The 18,859-nt window shown below is 32.3% G+C and overlaps 2 protein-coding genes across 2 annotated transcripts in view; one reads left to right on the forward strand and one right to left on the reverse strand.

Annotated features, from left to right (window-relative positions):
• Positions 1-2,258, reverse strand: part of LOC107494617 (potassium transporter 4) — a 4,749-nt gene extending 2,491 nt beyond the window's left edge. Inside the window, exons 1-5 of the mRNA XM_016115658.3 lie at positions 2,128-2,258; positions 1,336-1,576; positions 983-1,228; positions 502-813; positions 221-273 (exon numbers count right to left, since the gene is read on the reverse strand). Of these exons, the coding sequence (XP_015971144.1) occupies positions 221-273; positions 502-813; positions 983-1,228; positions 1,336-1,576; positions 2,128-2,172 (897 nt within the window). The 5' untranslated portion in view covers positions 2,173-2,258. The remainder of the gene's footprint in view (positions 1-220; positions 274-501; positions 814-982; positions 1,229-1,335; positions 1,577-2,127) is intronic.
• Positions 2,259-15,112: 12,854 nt separating this feature from the next.
• Positions 15,113-16,895, forward strand: LOC110273040 (uncharacterized). Its single transcript, XM_021125880.1, has 4 exons — positions 15,113-15,726; positions 15,821-15,894; positions 16,006-16,202; positions 16,305-16,895. Exons 1-4 carry the CDS (start codon positions 15,113-15,115, stop codon positions 16,893-16,895), a joined length of 1,476 nt encoding a protein of 491 aa, XP_020981539.1.
• The last annotated feature ends 1,964 nt before the right edge of the window (positions 16,896-18,859 follow it).

Raw genomic sequence — 18,859 nt, forward strand, 5'->3', positions numbered from 1 at the left:
AAAGAGAAAAACAAGAAAAAAAAAAAGGAGAAAGAAAACACTCAACTATAAGTACTCCTTATTTCTAATAATACTTTAAGCCATGTACCAGCATAGTGCAACTGGTACAATCTCAGCCCAACAAGACTAGTGACACGATTGGACAGCTAAAGCAATAAGAATCATAACATCATAATTCATAACAACAGTTGCAAGAAATTCAGCATCAAGTTTTTCTCACCCTTATCGATGTAGCAGTGAAATGACCAAGATCTGCAAACATAGCTTCAGTTCCTGGTGAGGTAAAAAAAAAAAAAAACTCAAATAGTTAGTAATTTAGTATAGTATAGCATCTGAGTTTCTTAAAACCTCAGGTTTTACAGTTCTAGTAACTCAAATTTTGACTAAATTTATACAATTGTAAATAGAACAAGGAACATCAATACATCATGCATAACATCCCTACAAACTATAGAGCATATTCTATGATATAACTGTTAAAAAGGATCAGAACTAACATACCAGTGATACAGAGAAGTATCCCTCCAAGAGAAATCCAACCTTCTTTACCAGTCTTGATAAAGAACTTGATGAGATAGTATGGGGATAATGCACGAACAATTCTAGGATTCCAAAAAATTGTGTTATACAGCCCAATAGAAAATATCGATAATAGCCAGATGATTACAACTGGTGCAAACACGAATGCCACTTTGTGTGTGCCAATGTGTTGAAGAGCAAACAGCCCAACCAATATGACACAGGCAAGCAGGACAAGCTCACCATCAGTTAATTTTCTTTCCGTAACTTGTAACCCTGATACAGATGCTAGAACTGCAAGGTAAAGATCAGGCTAATTGTTAGTTTCTTCTTAGAAGCAAGCCTTCAAGTAAAAAAACCAATCTGAGTTCTGTCATATTATTATTATATTGGAAGCAGTTCACAACAAAATAAGATGCTACAAAGCTCCAGGCATCCCAAATTTTAATTATGAATCACTTACCTGAAATTGCTGGGGTGAGAACACCATCGCCAATGACCATGCAAGCACCAAACAACACCACAATAAGCAGTGCCGTTCTTAACCTTTTATGCTTCTCCAGAAACCTCTTCAGTGGAGAAGAGGTTATGGCCTGTTGCGAGGGACCATATTTGTAGGATGATAACTCCTCATCAGCTGCTTGTTGATTGGGGAGCAAATTAAACTTGGCGTGCCTGCAGAGCAGCGAATAAAGAGCAAACGTTCCACCTGAAGACAGTAGTATTGCGCTATATGATCATAATAAAATCATAGAGCTATAACTTATAACCAATCTTACAAGAAAATAATCCTAATAAAGGCCGCCATTCAAATACCTTCGCCACTATCATCAGCACTCAATAGGATGAACACATACTTAATCAACGGTATTAGTGTCAGTGTCCAGAAAATCAAAGAAAAAGCTCCAAATATAGTTTCTTCATCGCGGTGGTCCTTCAATTTGCCTCGAAATGTGCTTGTGAAAACATAGAGTGGTGAAGTGCTCAGATCTCCATACACCACACCAAAGCTTTGATATGCTAATAATAGATTCCTAGAGAGATTCACCCATGATAACTGAAAGGTCCCAAACAGCCAAAACAAATTATCGATTATCCATTTATCCATCATTCAATCAAGTTCAAACAACCAAAACACTGGAAAATGAACCAGTGAAGTGAACCACATCATCAAAAAAGAATGAAATTCAGTACAATGGCATAAATCAAACACAAGGAAACAAATAATAATCAAAGGAACTCGAAAAAACACTTAAAATCAGCATAATTGAATGTCTCATTCTCAACTGTTGTTCAAAATAATTTGAATACTTAACAGTGGCGAATCCAAGCAGATACCAAAGACACACACCTCCATGCGTTGACAAGAAACACGAACTCACATGAAGAATGAAAAATATGCTTAAACGTATTAAATTAAATAAATAAAAACAAAAAACAAAGAGAGCGCGGAGCAAAGTCAGTTACAAAAAGCTCCAGAAAGAAGAATGAGGCAAAACACGTAGAATTCAGAATTGGTTCAGAGTAATGAAAAAAAAATGAACTTCATTTCACTTGAATTTCGGAATAAAAAAGCACTGCGTTAGTGTGTTGAGGAAGAAGCCTAACCAGCGAAGGGTTCCGAGAAGTAGAAGCTCCAGATTCCGGTTCCATGACAGAGAGAGAGAGAGAGAGAGAAGATGATAGTAGACTACTGTAAGCAGCGAAAGAAAGAGAGCGAAACCAAACAAAACTGAACACGATACAACTCTCTTGTTATATTATATTATATTATAAAATATTTTATGTCATCGTACATTTTATTATTAAATATATAAAAATATTTGATGATGAAAAAATTTAATCAAAAAATAATATAATTAATAAATATTAAATAAGATAAATTTTAATTTTTTTATCAACTTAATATTATCATTAAATTATATATATAATGTTATCATCATATAATCATACATTAATACGAGTCACGAGTTAGCTCAGTGATTCCAAAGAAGGATCAATAATTCAATTTAGTTAAATATTAAATGTTAGTATTAAACCATAAAATGATAATAAATTATATGGTTTATAAGATTACTAATAAATGAGGGAAAATAAATAATGATCAAATGGAATAGAGCCACAGAGCGAGCAAGAAGCAATGTGAAAATTGAAAGCTGATGTGGAAGTTTGCGTGTAGCGATCCGTATCCAGCGCACCATGATGAGTATTGGTGCATGCAGCTACAGGAGAGCAGTGAGCCAGTGATTCTGTGAACCGCGCGTTAATACCACGCGATGTTTGTCTGCGTGTGGTTCTGATGGTGATGTTCTATTGGATTGGAAGGTTGGTTCACTTGGTTGGGTAGTTGGCCTCCCACACTTCAAATGGCCAAATCAGTGTAGTGGATAGGTCATTTAAGTGTATGTGGTTTTTATGACCCAAAGAAAACACTATATTTTATAATTTTAAGACAATAAAATAAATAAATAACGGAGTTGCGGAAATGATTATATACTGCTAAATGTTAATTTACCATGTTTCGTTTTTACTTTTATTGATCTAATTTCCACATTACTAGTGGTACAAAAATATTAAGTGTTGATGGAAAAAAATAAAAAATAAAAAATAAATAGTGTTTATTTCTTTCCATTCTTCGTACTAACTTTTAGATGAATTAATACTTTTTTATATATTTCTTTTCCTTTTTTTTTGTTATCCACTCTTTTCTCTTATTCTATTACAAGAAATACATTTATTATCGTTAAATTTTCTATTGAAATATTTTCATATTATTATTGTTAGATTTACAATTGAAAAATCTGATATTCACATCAGAAAATAAAATATTACTGGTGAAACATAAATTTGATTTTAATTTTACCATACATATTTCTTTAAAATGACGAGTTCATTACAGTAGAATTTAGCATCTAATTAATATGACGATAACAACTTAAAATAAAAAATTAGCATTCCACTTAAAATAAAAAAGTAACAAAATTTGAAACCTCTTTCTCCTTCCTCCCAAACCATCCCTAACCTTTTTCTCTTTTCTTTTTTCTCCATGAATCCCTGGGAGCGGAGCCTCATACATTTTAAAGAGAGTAATGGCCCCCAATTTAAATTTTTTTATATATATAATCCTTTAATTTTTACATTGATTCCCTAAATTTTTTTTCTCCCCTTTTAAAGTTATATTTTTTAGAATAAACTACCATTTATATTCATAATAGTTCAAAATGCTGATAAATCTATCCACAAATAAACAAAACTACTATTTTTTACCCATAAAAAAGATGAACTTTTGTTACAAAACTATCCGAATTCTAAAAAATTATTTAAAATCTCCAAAATACTCTCTAACATAATATAAGGGTTAAGTATGATTTTGGTCCCTAATATAGGGGCTGAAAATTTCTTTCGTCCCTCGGCTTTTTTTTGCTTCAAAATGGTCCCCAAAGTTTCAATTTGTTTTAAAATCGTCCTTTTTACCAATTATATTTTTTTATTACCAAATTACCCTTTATTAAAAAAATTATAAAATAAAATAAATATAAAATAAATAAAAAAAGAAAAAAATCATAAAAAAAATTTATGTAAACCCAAAAAATAACTCTTACATAAAAAAAGACGTATTAAAAATATAATTATTTATGCGACTTCCGCCTCTTCTTCTTCTTCCCGCCGACACCACCGCCGAGCCGTTGTCCGCCGTCCGCCGCTTCTTCTTCTTCTTCTTCTTCTTCTTGATTCTGGGTTCTTGATGATGATGATTTTCTGATTCTGAGTATATTGTTGTTTGATTTTTCTAGATTTTTTGAATTCTGGATTTTGATGAGGATGACAATGATGATGTTGATTTTCTGATGTTTTGGTTTTTCTGATTTTCTGATGTTGATTTTTCTGGATTTTCTGATGTTTTGGTGTGATGAATGCTGGTGATGGAGTGACAGTGGATGGGGGGTGGTGGTGGTGGTGGTTGTTCTGATTCTAAGTTCTGATGATGATGATAATGATGGTGGTGGTGGTGGTGGTTGTTGTTCTGATTCTGAGTTCTGGTGGTGGTGGTGGTGGTTGCATAATTTTGGAGAAGAAGGGAGAATTTTGGGGAAGAAGGGATAGGGGCATTTTGGTCCGAAGGACGGTTTTAAAACAAACTGAAACTTTGGGGACCATTTTGAAGCAAAAAAAAGCCGAGGGACGAAAGAAATTTTCAGCCCCTACATTAGGGACCAAAATCATACTTAACCCCATAATATAACCTAACTCTAACTTCTCTTTTTACTCCACACTACCACTCCCCCAATCCCAAACCACACCGCCACCCGAACACCACCACAACCTAAATCTTTCCTCACCACCACTCTCATCTCCAACTACCATCATCACTACTACCATATGATAAAACCCATTTTTAGGGTTTATCCTATGCTTAATTTAGTGGATTTTATCCATTATTCTCACACTTATTCATAGAAACCGCATGTTTTATATTTTCCTTCCTAATTTTGTGTTATGATTAAAAGCATGCTTCTTTGGCCTTAAATTGCTAATTTTTAATCTTCCTTTATTACCATTCGATGCCGTGATGTGGGTGTTAAGTGATTTCAGGTTTTACAGGGAAAGAATGACTTAAAGGATGGATAAGAAACATGCAAAAGTGGAAAGAACACAAGGAATTGAAGTTTTGAGAGCACAGAAGACGAGTGACGCGCACGCGTGGATGACGCGTATGCGTGACCAGGATTTTGTCAAGTGACGCGTACGCGTGGGCGACACATACGCATGACAAGGCGTCACGTGCTGCAGATATCAGAAGTCGCTGGGGGCGATTTCTGGGCTATTTTTGGCCCAGTTCCAAGCCCGAAAACAATGATTAGAGGATGCAGAGTGGGCAGAATGGAAGGGGGACACATTCACACAATTCATTCACATAATTTTAGGTTTAGATGTAGTTTTCTAGAGAAAGAGACTCTCTCCTCTCTCTAGGTTTTAGGGTTTTTAGGTTTATTTCTTCTCAAATTCAGATCTCTACCTTGCTTTAATTTAGGTTTCTTCTACTTTTATTCATTCTATTGCTTTAGTTTATCAATTTCTCTTGTTGATTCTTTTATGTTGCCAATTTAGTTTGTGAATTCTTTTTGTTTCCTTTACTCCATGTTAATGCTATTCATATTTCATGTTTCATATTGTTCAATTGCTTTGCTATTGTTATTCCTTTGGAATTGTTAGTCTTAGATTTTACATTCTCTCACTACTTTTCTATGTTTTTATTTTGTACCTTCCAAGTGTTTGATGAAATGCTTGGAGGATTTTAAATTAGAATTTTGGTATTCTTAGCTTAGACTGAGTGATTTGGAGACTCTTGAATTATCAAAGTCTCTTGTTGGTTGGCGATTAAAAGTTGCTAGTTGGCTTGAGCTTCACTAACTCTAGTCTTGGATTAGGACTTGTGAACTCAAGTTGAATTGCTCATTTGGCTTACCTTCAATTGTTAGAGGTTAACTAAGTGAGAGCAATTTGCAATTACCATCATAATTGACAATGACAATAAGGATAGGAATTCCAATTCTCAATCCTTGTTAGGACTTTTCTTAGTTGTTATTTTATTCGCTTGTCATTTACATTCCTTGTTCAACATTTAAAAATCTCAAAAATACTTTTTCATAACTAATTATAAGTACAATTCCCTGCAATTTCTTGAGAGATGACCCAAGGTTTAAATACTTCAGTTAATTTTATTGGGTTTGTATTTGTGACAAACAAGTTAAATATTGATTGAGGTTTAATTGTCGGTTTAAAACTATACTTGCAACGCGTTATTTTTTGTGAAAATCTTTACCAACATTTTTCTCCCATCACCATTACCACCACTGTTATCACCACCTCTTTTTCTAATACCACGACAAAGACAAGAAATAGATTGACAATAATGGTGGCTTGACAGTAGCGATTCCAGTGACCTTCAACATTAGTGGCGACAAGATCTGCGCATCATTGCCGCCCTTGCCCGAAGACTTGTGTTCACCATCGTTGTTACTCCATCAAAGAGGGTCGTGAACATTCTCTGCCTTCCCTTTGCAAGCACGCATGAGGTCCTGTGTGGTAGTGGCACTCTCAATTCCCTTGAGCTCTGCTTCGATAATCCAATCCTTGGTCTTCGTGTTGCTTTTTACAAGAAATTTGTGGACTTTGATTGGGACCATCTTCGACGACAGCCTCCACGCCAGCGTTTTGACCTTGAAGTGCTACTCATGGAGCTTCGAGACTAGGGACTGAAGGGTTCAAAGATTCGGCAATACGTCGCTGTTGTGGTCTTTTTTAATTTTTAATTTTATTATTTCATTCTCTAATTCTGCATCTTCATAATCTGACTTATTATTGAATTGTAGATCTGTGATTGTTGAATTTGAATGCATCACTTCTGTTGTTGGGATTTGAATTTGTGTGTGTAGTTCTATTAGTTCTATTGCTGAATCTGTAATAATATGATTCTGTTGAGGCATTGTTATTTGAATTTAAATGTAAAATTTTGAATATGAATGCTGCTCCTCTTTAAAATAAATTTTCCACCAATAATGAATAACTTCTCTTTTTAATCATTCTCTCACTCTCTCTATTTTGGCTTTCTCTCTTATTCTTCCTTTCTTGTTTGATGGTGGTGATCAAAAAAAGATTTGGGGATGGTGATGACAGTAGTGATGGTGGTAGTTGGGAATGAGAGTGGTGGTGAAAAAGGATTTGGGCGGTAGTGGTGATGTGGAGTAAAAAGAGAAGTTATAGTTAGATTTATTAGAAGGTATTTTAGAGATTCCAAATAATTTTTTAGGGTTCGCGTAGTTTTATTAACAAAAGTCCATCTTTCATAATAAGAGTTGTAAATTATTTTTATTTATTAACAATTTTTTTTTTTGCTAAAATTTGGACTAATTTTAATTTGTGAAAAGTGAAAATTTATTTTAAATTGTAATTTGATTTGATTATTTAATTTATTTTACTTGACAGTATAACAAAAGAGAGTTCCATTATTAGAGAATTGATATATTTTTTAGCAACTTCAACTAATGTGTTAAAATTATTTTTTTACTCCGATCCCGGCCACATTTATATTAATGAAAATTTTATATATAATTTAGCATATCTATTTATTATATTATTTATTATAATTGAACTTACACTAAATAATAAATTATATAATTTCTTTTGCCTGCTTGTTATATGTGGTTATGTACTACTTTAATTTACCTATATATATTACTTAAATCTTATAGATTCATCACAGTTTAATTATATAATAATATTAATATGGAATATCTACAATTATTTTTAGTTTGAAACATTATATTAATTAAAATAAATTTAATTTTAATAAACTAAGAGTTTTATACATGTATTTATCATGTGATGCTACATTAGTTAAAGTACACGTAATGTTTATATGTTAGTTAAAATTACTAACTTTCATATTATCTGTATGAATAGTTATTTAATAAAAATATATGATTAAATGATCGTATAAATGCATTAAAAATAAACTCAATTAATATAATAGAAATGATAAGAATCATTATTGGTGGGTTGAAAATGTCACCAACATAATTTGTCGGATTATCGTGCAAGATTATGATCACATAATATAAGAAAGAATCACATGCAGCATATGCTATTTATTTGGACTTGAAAAAGAGTATGTAAGACCATCTTCAAATACATAATAATTTCGCCACAACCCATATTGATTTTGCACACTTCCATGCATTAGAAAGTTTGAACCGGAAAGTTAATTATCAAAATTCAATTCAAAGAGTTTTAGACCAAATTTATTTGTTTTATTATTATTTTTAAACCAAATGTATAAATACTAGATATATATTAAAATTATCTATTAAAATCAATTATCAGTATAAAATATATATTAAATCAAAATATATTTTAAAATAAATTAAATTATAAATATATTTATATACAAATATATTATAATTAATTTTAATAACTAATTTTAATATGTAGATAGCATTTTTTTCACGATCGACTTCATCATGAGAGTTATAATCGTGCAAAAGCACAAAAAAATCAAAATATATTTATATAATTAATATAATAAATTAAATTAATCTAGTATCTATAGTTACAATACAATAGGGCAATAGGATAGAGAATACGTCGTTTCTATAATTCTATTTTAAGTGTAAAACTAAATGATTAACTTTGAAATATTGGAAGTAAAAGACTAAAAAGGATTTAGTCTCAGTTTGGATAACCAACTTAATTAAACTTTTTTTGATAAAATAATTTAAACAATAAATAATTTCGTTAAAAGTAATTTATAAATAAATTATTTTGTATTTAAATTTTTAATTTTAAAATACTTATTTTATAAAAATATGATAAAAAATAAAAATATTACGAGAGAAATCATTTTTCTTAACTTTTCTATAAGCTTCTAAATAGTTTCTTAGAAAATTATAATTTAATTTTAAAAATTACACCAAATATTAATACTACTACTTTTCATAAGTCAAAAGTTAAAAAAAAATTACTTCTAAAATTTCCAAACGGGCCTTTAACCTTTGAAAGTAAAATCGAAACTTTTAACAAATGTTCGAGATGAAAAGCGTTATTTTTAGTTACAAATATTACATATATTTGAATATTTTATCCGACGGTGTATATTTATTATTTTTGTCAAAAATGTCATTTATTTACTACCGTTGAATTTTTCGATAATCTAATTTTACCACCATTTTAAAAGCCTTTTAACACCATATTTGTCGTCGAATTTAGTGATGAATTTTTAAATTCTGCGGTAACAAATACTAAATTCGATAATTTTTTATAATTATCATCAGATTTTTTTCGGAAAAAAATCTATTGGTAATATCCATAGATAAAATCCGATATGATTGAAATTAGACGACTCTAAGCATATTTCTAATGGTTTTGTTTAATTTAAAGTTTAAATAACCTTAAATAAGCACAACAATAATTAGGGTGATTAAAACTAATGATAAGACAAATTATCTAATATGTAAACCCTTTTTTAATATGGAAAAAATGTAAATAATGAATTAAACCACTTGCACTCAATCAATCAATTTTTAATTGAGAAAGACTCGCAGTTACAAATTGCTTAATACTAAATGAAAAAATTCGAGTTAATATTTAATATTATGCTATCATATCACATAATATTTAATATAATGTGTCATTATCTTTTTTTTTTTTTGATAAACATAATGTGTCATTATCTAATTTATAATTATATCTTTTATGAATTAATATGACTAATAATTTTTTTAAAAGTTAATTTAAAAAATAAATTATCTTTAAAAATGAATTTAACTATTAATCTAAACAAAATTCACTTTCTATTTTTGGACCTCTTATGGAATGTGAGATTGGTTGCAATGTGTATGGGAGTTTGGTTATCACATCACATATATATCACCACACAAAGCAGGGCCAACATTAACCCAAAAAATTCTATAAGAATTATAGTTAGCCAATAAGTGATCTCACTGAACACCGAAAACAGGGTTGTGCACTCAGTTTCTGTAGAAGATTTACCAGCTATTATTTAATAGGTGACTTCTTCGTTGCCCAAAGCTTGCATGCCCAATTTGTTGAAAATCTCAGTTATAGGGTAAAATTCTTTTTCGGTTTCTGTCTTTTTTTATTTTTTTTATTTAGACAACCTGCATTTTAATAATTAAAAAATATGATTCAATTTCTATTTTTTCTTTTTGCTAGACGCATGAATCTTTTTATGAAAATTTTTAACGAAAAATAACAAAAAATACTTACGTACGATGTTAGTTTGTATAATCTGATTTTTACTTGTCATCGTGACTGTTTATTGTGTCTATACAATCATCAAAACAATACTGCAAAAAGTGCAGAGACGGAGACGGGACCCCGTATAATAAATAGGGCGGAGGTGGGGGTAGAGGTCTCCGCCTCGTAGATACTCATTTAACCCCATTTCTATGAAAAGACTAGAATACCCCTAATATATATATATGAGACATTGAAAGAAAACCCTAGCCATTAAGAATTCAAAAGCTTCATTGCTTCACTACTTCAGAGACTTTCTTCTCCTCTCCTCTTTTTGTCAAACTCTCAGCCTCTCTTCTCTCGAACACCGTCGACCGCCGACTGCTACCTCCCACCCCTTTTGTCCCTCAGCGCCACCTCCCACTCCCCCAGTGGCTCAGTCGCTCATCGCACTTCTCGAGTTCACAGTCACACTCACCTCGTCGCGTCGTCGCCGGTCGTCTTCTTCTCCTTGTCATAGTAGAGCAGCGTCTTCTCCTCGTCGCCAGTCGTCATCTTCTCCTCATCGCGGAAGAGGAGCGTCTTCTCCTCGTCGCCGGTCGTCGTATCTTCGTCGTTCATCCGCATCTTTGCCATCGGTAAGTCAACTGTGTGAGTTAGGTTGATGTGATTCTGATTTATGAATCTCTTATTTAGGGTTAATGTGATTCTAATTCATGATTTATATTTCTGATTCAATCTTGGGTTAATCTGGACTCTGGAGTTAGGTTAATGTGATTCTGATTCTAATTTTTAATTTAATTATAATTTATATTTGTGATTCAATCTAGGATTAATGTGATTCTGATTCATGATTTATACTTCTGAGTGATATGGAGTTAGGTTAATGAGATTCTGATTCTGATTTCTAGTTTAATTACAATTTATATTTGTGATTCAATTTAGGGTTAATGTGATTCTGATTCATGATTTATACAATTTTATTGACTTATTGTTAAGTTATTATACGATTTTTTGTATTATTGACTTGTTGTTGAGTTATTATACGATTTAATTTTAAATTGTTTTCTTTTCAATGTAGGATTCAAGTAAATCAGAAGCTATCATCACTACCATTACGAGATGAAAGGAGGATTTAGAATTATATTTTTATAATGTGATGAATTTTGTTTGGTTGTTTATGGGACCAGGTTCTCGGCGAATACAGAGTCCCCATTACCCGTCGCGGGGACAGGGTGGGAATGGGGATAGATATTGCAGGCGGGAACGGAGGGCATGTTCCCGCCCTATAGAAATCTATTGCCATCTCTAGTAAGAATTAAACAGTTCCAATCAAATTATTATCATTCATGTAGGACTAATGAAAGGTAGATCATACAAATTATATTATATGTAAGTATTTTTTTTGTTATTTTTTATCAAAAATTCTTATCAAATTTATGTGTTTAATGAAAAAAAATAAAAGACGAATTATCATTTTTCAATCATTAAAATATAGATTGTCTAAATTAAAAAATGATAAATACCGAAAAAGAATTTTTCTCTTAATTCTTTAACGGAATTAGTTAAGCTTTGTAAAATATTGGAGAGTTAAGTTTGTCCTATTATAAAACTAGAAATGCACGTAGTTGTCATGGGTAGTGTGATACTTCGATTCTAATATTGCTATATATATATTTTTGTTAAAATATGGTGCTTACTAATTAAAATATTTTACAATTTTATTTAGCTAGTATTCAAATTTGCACTATTAACAAATATAAATTTCATTTTGATCCATATATAGTATTTGTTGGGTTATAGAAAAAAGTTTTTAACCACTAAAATTATTATTTTCACTTTTGAATATAATATATACATTAAGTATTTTATATTTGTACTTTTTACAAAACTACATGATATATTTAGTAAATAATTAATTATTAAATATTCATACATTGGTGATTTTCACTCTAAAGTGATTACTTTATAGTTTTTTATGTTTGTTCTCTTATTAATAAAAAATAAATAATAACAATTTAGTGATTTTATAATTAAAATTAAATATTAATTAAATTCCTCGAGTAGCATGTAATAATCAACTAAAATAATTTGATTAGAAGATAATAAAATTTTAATTATAATATATTAAGCATGTAAAATTTTTTATATTATTATTATATATTTATTTTTGGTATATATAATATGAGTAGGGCTATAAATAAATCGAGCTAGATCGATGTAAATTAAGATCAACCTCAGCTTATACTAAATTATTGTAGGGTATAACAATTTATTGTTTTGTTGCATTTCACCTTACTAATCGTTGAAGGGTGTAAAAGAAATGTACTTATTCAAATTTTACATCTTACTAAATCACTAAAACGTGTATGATGTAAAAATTGAGTATTTTAGACTCACACCTTATTTAATTGTAGTAGATAACACTATTGTAAATGATAAATGACTTTATTTTGCCATAATTTACGTAAAAAGAAGAAGATAAATATGTGACAAAAAATTATTTAGAACAATCACATAATATTGGTTTTCAAATAAGTTATTTACATAAAAATCTCAATTAAATATAAAAGATAATTTCAAAATTTTATATAAAACATTATTAAATTAGTTTATAGATATATTGTTATCTTCTATCATAAATAATTTAATTAAATTTGTTATTGGTTCATTCAAGATACAATAAAGTTAACAAAGATATTAAAATTTGGATATAAAAAAAGCTTCTTAACAAACATGGCATGCGACTTGCCACTAAGTTGACTTACCTTTCAAAATTTGAGAGAATAAATTGATCTATAAATATATTTTTAGATACTAATATAACTAACACGCCAAAAAAAACCACATTTTCACATTTTACACTAACTATATGAGTATGCCATGGGACACTTACCATGATATATTCTCATTATAAGATTAAGAAAAATTAATCTGTTTCATAATTATATTTTTAGGGACTATTATTTTGAGTATTAACTAATTAGTTAATTATATTACTGTTGGATTAGGGTTAGAAGTGAGTCAAGTCAGCTCATGAGTTAGTTCAAACTCGACTCGTTAATAGCTCGATAAGCTAAGCTCGTGAGCTAATGAGCCAAGTTTGAGCTTGAAATTGAGCTCATAAATTAAATGAGTCGAGCTTGAGTTTGGATAAGCTCAGCTCATTAGCTCGTGAGCTGACTCGATTATATATAGATATAATTATTAATACATATATCTTATATGCATTTAATCTATATTTTTAATATTAGATATATACATATGAAATACAATTTATTGATATAGAATTATAGATTACATATTTATGTTTCTATTAATTGAGCTAGCTCGTGAGCTCGAGCCAGCTCGTGAGCTTTCGGTGAGCCGAGTTTGAGCTTAAGAAATAGGCTCGATTGTTAATGAGTCGAGCCGTGAGCCAAGCTCAATTTTTGTGAGTCGAGCTTGAGCTTGGTCTAGCTCGGCTCAACTTGGCTCACTTCCAGCCCTACTGTTGATTGAAAAAAATATTTTCGATAAAGGAAAATTGTTCGAAGACATGAGCAATTTTTGAAGAGGACACATGTACAAGCATTCGACTAAGGTTTTCGACACGGATTCGATTGCGAAGACTTTTTCGATAAATCAAGCAACTGCACTCGAATAAGATATTCGAAGTCAGATATTCGAAATAAGTTATTCGAATAAGTGACTCGAGCGATTATGGCAGTAGAGAAGTTAAGGACTTTTATCACCCGAGGAAATTACGGCTAGGCGGGAACGGTTACCAAGGAGAATGCATTCAAGGTTGTAATATTGTAATTAATTGTAATTAATTGACAGTTACCAAAAGTAGGTTATAAATATTAGGAAGTCTTAGAGAATAAGGGTTGAAACTTTTACTCATAAAACACTCAAGCACACTCATATCTCAGGAAATTCCTGAGTCTGCAATCGAGTAACTTTTCTATAGGGTTCCTTCCATCTTTTCATTCTTTCAATTTATCTTTTTGTAAAATTTACATTTCAAGTAAATTTATTTTCCAAGAATTCTTTATCTTCATTGTCCAATTTACATTCCTGCATCGTTAATTTCCAAGTCAAAGTCCTTTGATCCAGTCGAAGGCATTTTATTGCTTTCTTTTAATTTCAACGCAAAGCTTTTTCATTTTTAGTCTATTTGCCTTTCGAAAACTTTATTTATTTCATTTCTTCTTCAATTTACAAAGTTTAATTTATTTGTATTTCTAAATCTAGTCTAATCGAAGACACTTTGATGCACTTCTAGAAAACTGGTACCTGTAAAGAGGAGTAGGTTTCGCTCCTAGACCACTAGATATCGAACCACCATCGATTTGCTAAAAATCGACAAAACAAATTGGCACGCCCGGTGGGACAATTTTAAAAATTGAAGTGTGTCAAATAAATATTTTGAGGTGTTATCTTGTGTATGCGATTACGAAGTGGAAAGATCATTCACATGGTTGATGAAATGTCAAATGTGAATGGTGGTTCATCCACCAATAATAGCATACCAGTGTATATGCAACAAGCGGACGTGAATTCATGTTCGGAAGGTGCAATCGGGACTGAAAGTATAGCAGTTACGACTGTTCAAACTGGAAACATGGGACGTAATACTCGTCCATGTGGCACTTTGCCACCATTCCAGCTTCCACTAACCGCTGGTTGACCTCCTTATGGTCTTCCTCCTGGTTATACCCCACCGGTGGATGATTTTGTTCTGCCTATCCATTTTGGGAATGCAAAAGGAGTGAATAACACTCAAAATCCATAATAACATTCCGAGTACTCTCGTGATTATAATGTGGACTCTACTTCGGATGATGTTAATGCGATGGCAGCGTATCGATACCAAGTAGAGGAAAGTCATCATGACTTAGTCAATTTATTGACCCAACAAATTACTACAATTCTGAATCCCATGATGGCCGATTGTGAATCAAAATTCGAGCGTCTTGCTAGACAAGTCAAATGGATTGCTCAAATTGTTGATTATGATGAAGGTGAAGAGTATAATGCTAGGGGAAATAATGAAGGGATAGAGAATGTTTTTCAAAATGAAAATAATGTTTTAAATCAAGAAAACCCTTATGTAGTTCCCCGAGGTCAAAATATCGATGATGTTTTTGCCAGATTACGTGCTAATCATGGCGGCAAACGTTATCAAGTTACTAGAATTGTGGAAGAAGTGCTCAATAGAGTGGGTCTAAATGTTGGTTTCATGAATCGACCACACTTTGTGTCTGCTTTTTCCCAAGATGTTCAAATGGCCAAAGTGCCAAGGGGGATAAAAATTCCAAAGATAGTCACAAAGTTTGCTGGAGAGGTTGGAGAATCAACCACTGAACATGTTGCTCGATACTTGGTCGAGATTGGAAACTTAGCTAATGATGAAAATTTGAAAATGAAGTTCTCTCCTTCTTCATTGACGAAGAATGCAATTACTTGGTTTCTAATCTTAGACCAAATTTGATCACAACATAGAATCAGTTAAAAACTGCTTTTCACGCTCAGTTTTATTGAGGGGAAATGAATGTGGCAGTTACAGATCTAGTGGCCTTAAATGTGAAGATGGTGAGACCATTGACGACTATCTGATACATTTTAAGAACGCTAGTAGGTGATGTTACGTGTCATTGCCTGAGAGTGAGATAGTAAAAACAGCAACTATGAGATTAGAATTCTATATGCACAAAAAATTGCTTAATGTGCATATTCTTTATTTAGCCTATTTGGCTGAAAAGGTTCGTCAGACTGAACTTATGAAAAATGAGAAAGAAAAGTATAGGAGTGAGCAACGATCAAAGAGTAAAACTTTTACTCGAAAAGAAAAAGTTGCTTATGTGACCATGGAGTCCTCAGAAGAGGAAATTGATTTCGAAACAGAAGTTGATTTGGCTGAACTTAAGAAAGGCCCTCCTTATGTTTGTTCTTTACTCAAACAGCTTCCTAGTAACAAAAAGTCGAATAATTCAAAACTAAAAAGTGGAAAGAAGTATAGTTTTGAAATCTCAAAATCTGATTAGATTTTTGATGGTCTGCTTAAGGATAAACAGTTAATTCTACCTGAGGGTAGAACTTTACTTTCAGTAAAAGATTTAAAAGAGAAACCTTATTGTAAGTTTCACCAAGCAACAAGCCATTCGACTAACAGTTGTGTCTGTTTCAGGGACTTAATTCAGGAAGCAATAATGGAAGGACGGTTGAAATTTGATAATGACAAGAAGGAAATGAAGGTTGATGCTGATCCCTTCGATGTTGATACCAGTTATGTCGAGCCATGCTTTGGAGTGAACATGGTTGGCATGTCTTATGACTTCGATGTGACTCTAGATGATTTCGAGTCACAAGTGAGATCTGTTTATCCCATAGCAGGGAATGCTTTGTTGGATTTTCTGGTTCAGCAAAAGATTAAAGACCGGGATGTATCTCTGTGTTTGCGGTGCAATGCTGTGTTTGACGCTAAAGCCACAGCAATCTTCGAGAAGGAGAGAATGAAAAAAGAATTGGCTCATAGAGAAGAGCAGGTGCGACAAAGACAGCCGATTCGGCGCATCGAGGGTTCTGGCTCAAAAACCCCTCAACAAAATGTGGTTACACCTTTATGCCGATCCTAGGCCATAGGTGTTCAGTGGATTAGGAATTGTCAGGAATTCAAGAGACGTGATCATCTGTATCGACGTAATCTGCAATGGGGCATCGAGCACCTTCTCGAAATCAATATCCCTATTATCAAGGTCGAGCTAGGGGTTATCCGAGAGGCAGGGGAGGAAGGAGAAGTTTTAATCAAAATAAGAAACCTCAGTCAGAGACAAGCAAAGAAATAAGCAAGGGGGCAACGCCTTCTGTGCATTCTCGAATCGTCTTTCCTTCTGATGGAGAGACTTATCCAAAGAAAATATCATCGCCTGCAAAGATGGATAAGGGCAAAGCAGTAGCCCAATCCTCAGGAGTGGATAAAAACAAAGAGGTTGATGTTGACGAGGAATATTTTGATAAAGGAGATGATGACATGATTGGAACGATTTTGATCATTCCAACGGAGTATCTGAGTGAGTATGAAGGTGACCCAGAAGAAGATTACGACATGGAAGATGAGGAAACTTTTTCTTTTATTCGAATTGAAGATGAGCCGGGGTATTTCTCTCGGCCCATTGAAAAACAAATGTCTCATCTCCGTCTATTTCACTTTACTACTATTTTGAATGGGTTCAAGATAAACAAAGTTCTGATTGATGGTGGGGCAGCTATTAGTCTGCTGCCTGAGAGGATGTTAAGAAAAGTGGGAAAACATCCTGATAACTTGGTTCCCAGAAATATTACTGTGACGGGCTTCAGTGGGACTTCTACACCAGCAAAAGGGCTGGTTACTCTGACTGTGTAGGTTGGATCATCAGAGAGACATACTGTGTTTGTGGTGGTCCCATCAAGGGCAAGTTATAACGCTTTGTTGGGGCGAGACTGGATTCATGGTGTGGGTGATGTACCTTCTACTGTGAATTAGAGTGTTCTTCTATGGACTAAGGATGGTAAACCTGAAATCGTCAAGGCAGATTCGAATTTATATGTCGAACAGCTGCATGCCGATTTTAGGATGTATAATCATAAGTTAAAGCCTTTGAATATTGATCGATCACTGAATCCCTATAATTGTGAAGGGTGTTACTTGTCTTCGGAAGGCCTCTCAGTGAAGTTGCGTTACCCAAAGGAGGGTTTTAAGCCCACTGGTTGGGATTGTCTTTTTTAAAGGTATTGGGAAGATTGCTCTATGGACCAGGTTGAGGAAGTTTCCAATTACCAGGTAACATTACGTAATTATTTAAGTACTTTCAATTCTATAGAAAATAAAGTTGATTCTTCTGATGAATTTGGATCACATAGGATTAGTAGTCTTTCTAGGTGTGACAATATTGATTCGACATCTTCAGTCAAATTTAATTATAATTCTGCTGTTTCTTGTAATGAAAATAACGATGCATGCCAAACTGCTGATTTGATTGCAGAGGCTCATTGTGTAGAGAATTAAAGTAATGATAATGAAATATATGATTTAGTTCCTTCTATTTCTAATGATACTATTGATTTTACTTTTGATTGCATCTATGATCTAGAACCATTAGGTTTTGAGAAATATTCAGTAAAAGATGATGATCATTATAAAGGATTTGAATCTCAATATCCTTTAGAGGAAGTTAATCTAGGGACTCTTAATAATGTTCAAATTACATATGTATGTAAAGATCTTGTTGATCCTTTTGGAACTGAGCTTTTTACTCTCTTACATTAGTTTAAATATTGTTTTGCATGGGATTATCATGAGATGCTAGGTCTTGATCGTTCTTTGGTAGAACATCGATTGGCATTAAAACCGAATGTTAGACCTGTGAAGCAAACTCCAAGGCGTTTTGCTCCAGAAATCAATAAAAAAATCAAAGAAGAAATAGAACGCCTGATTAAGGCAAAGTTTATTCGAACTGCGCGCTATGTTGAGTGGGTTTCAAATATTCTCCCAATGATGAAGAAAAATGGGAAGTTAAGAGTATGCATTGATTTTCAAGATTTGAATAATGCTACTCTAAAG

Source organism: Arachis duranensis, chromosome 6, assembly GCF_000817695.3.
Source record: "Arachis duranensis cultivar V14167 chromosome 6, aradu.V14167.gnm2.J7QH, whole genome shotgun sequence".
Classification (NCBI taxonomy): domain Eukaryota; kingdom Viridiplantae; phylum Streptophyta; class Magnoliopsida; order Fabales; family Fabaceae; genus Arachis; species Arachis duranensis.

What these genes read in the sequence shown, in the direction of transcription:
- LOC110273040 (XM_021125880.1), top strand. Translation starts at nt 15,113, where the DNA reads ATGGCAGCGTATCGATACCAAGTAGAGGAAAGTCATCATGACTTAGTC. An exon ending in ACGAAGAATGCAATTACTTG is followed by an intron (nt 15,727 to 15,820) that starts GTTTCTAATCTT and finishes TGAATGTGGCAG; the next exon opens with TTACAGATCTAGTGGCCTTA. An exon ending in GATACATTTTAAGAACGCTA is followed by an intron (nt 15,895 to 16,005) that starts GTAGGTGATGTT and finishes TTCTTTATTTAG; the next exon opens with CCTATTTGGCTGAAAAGGTT.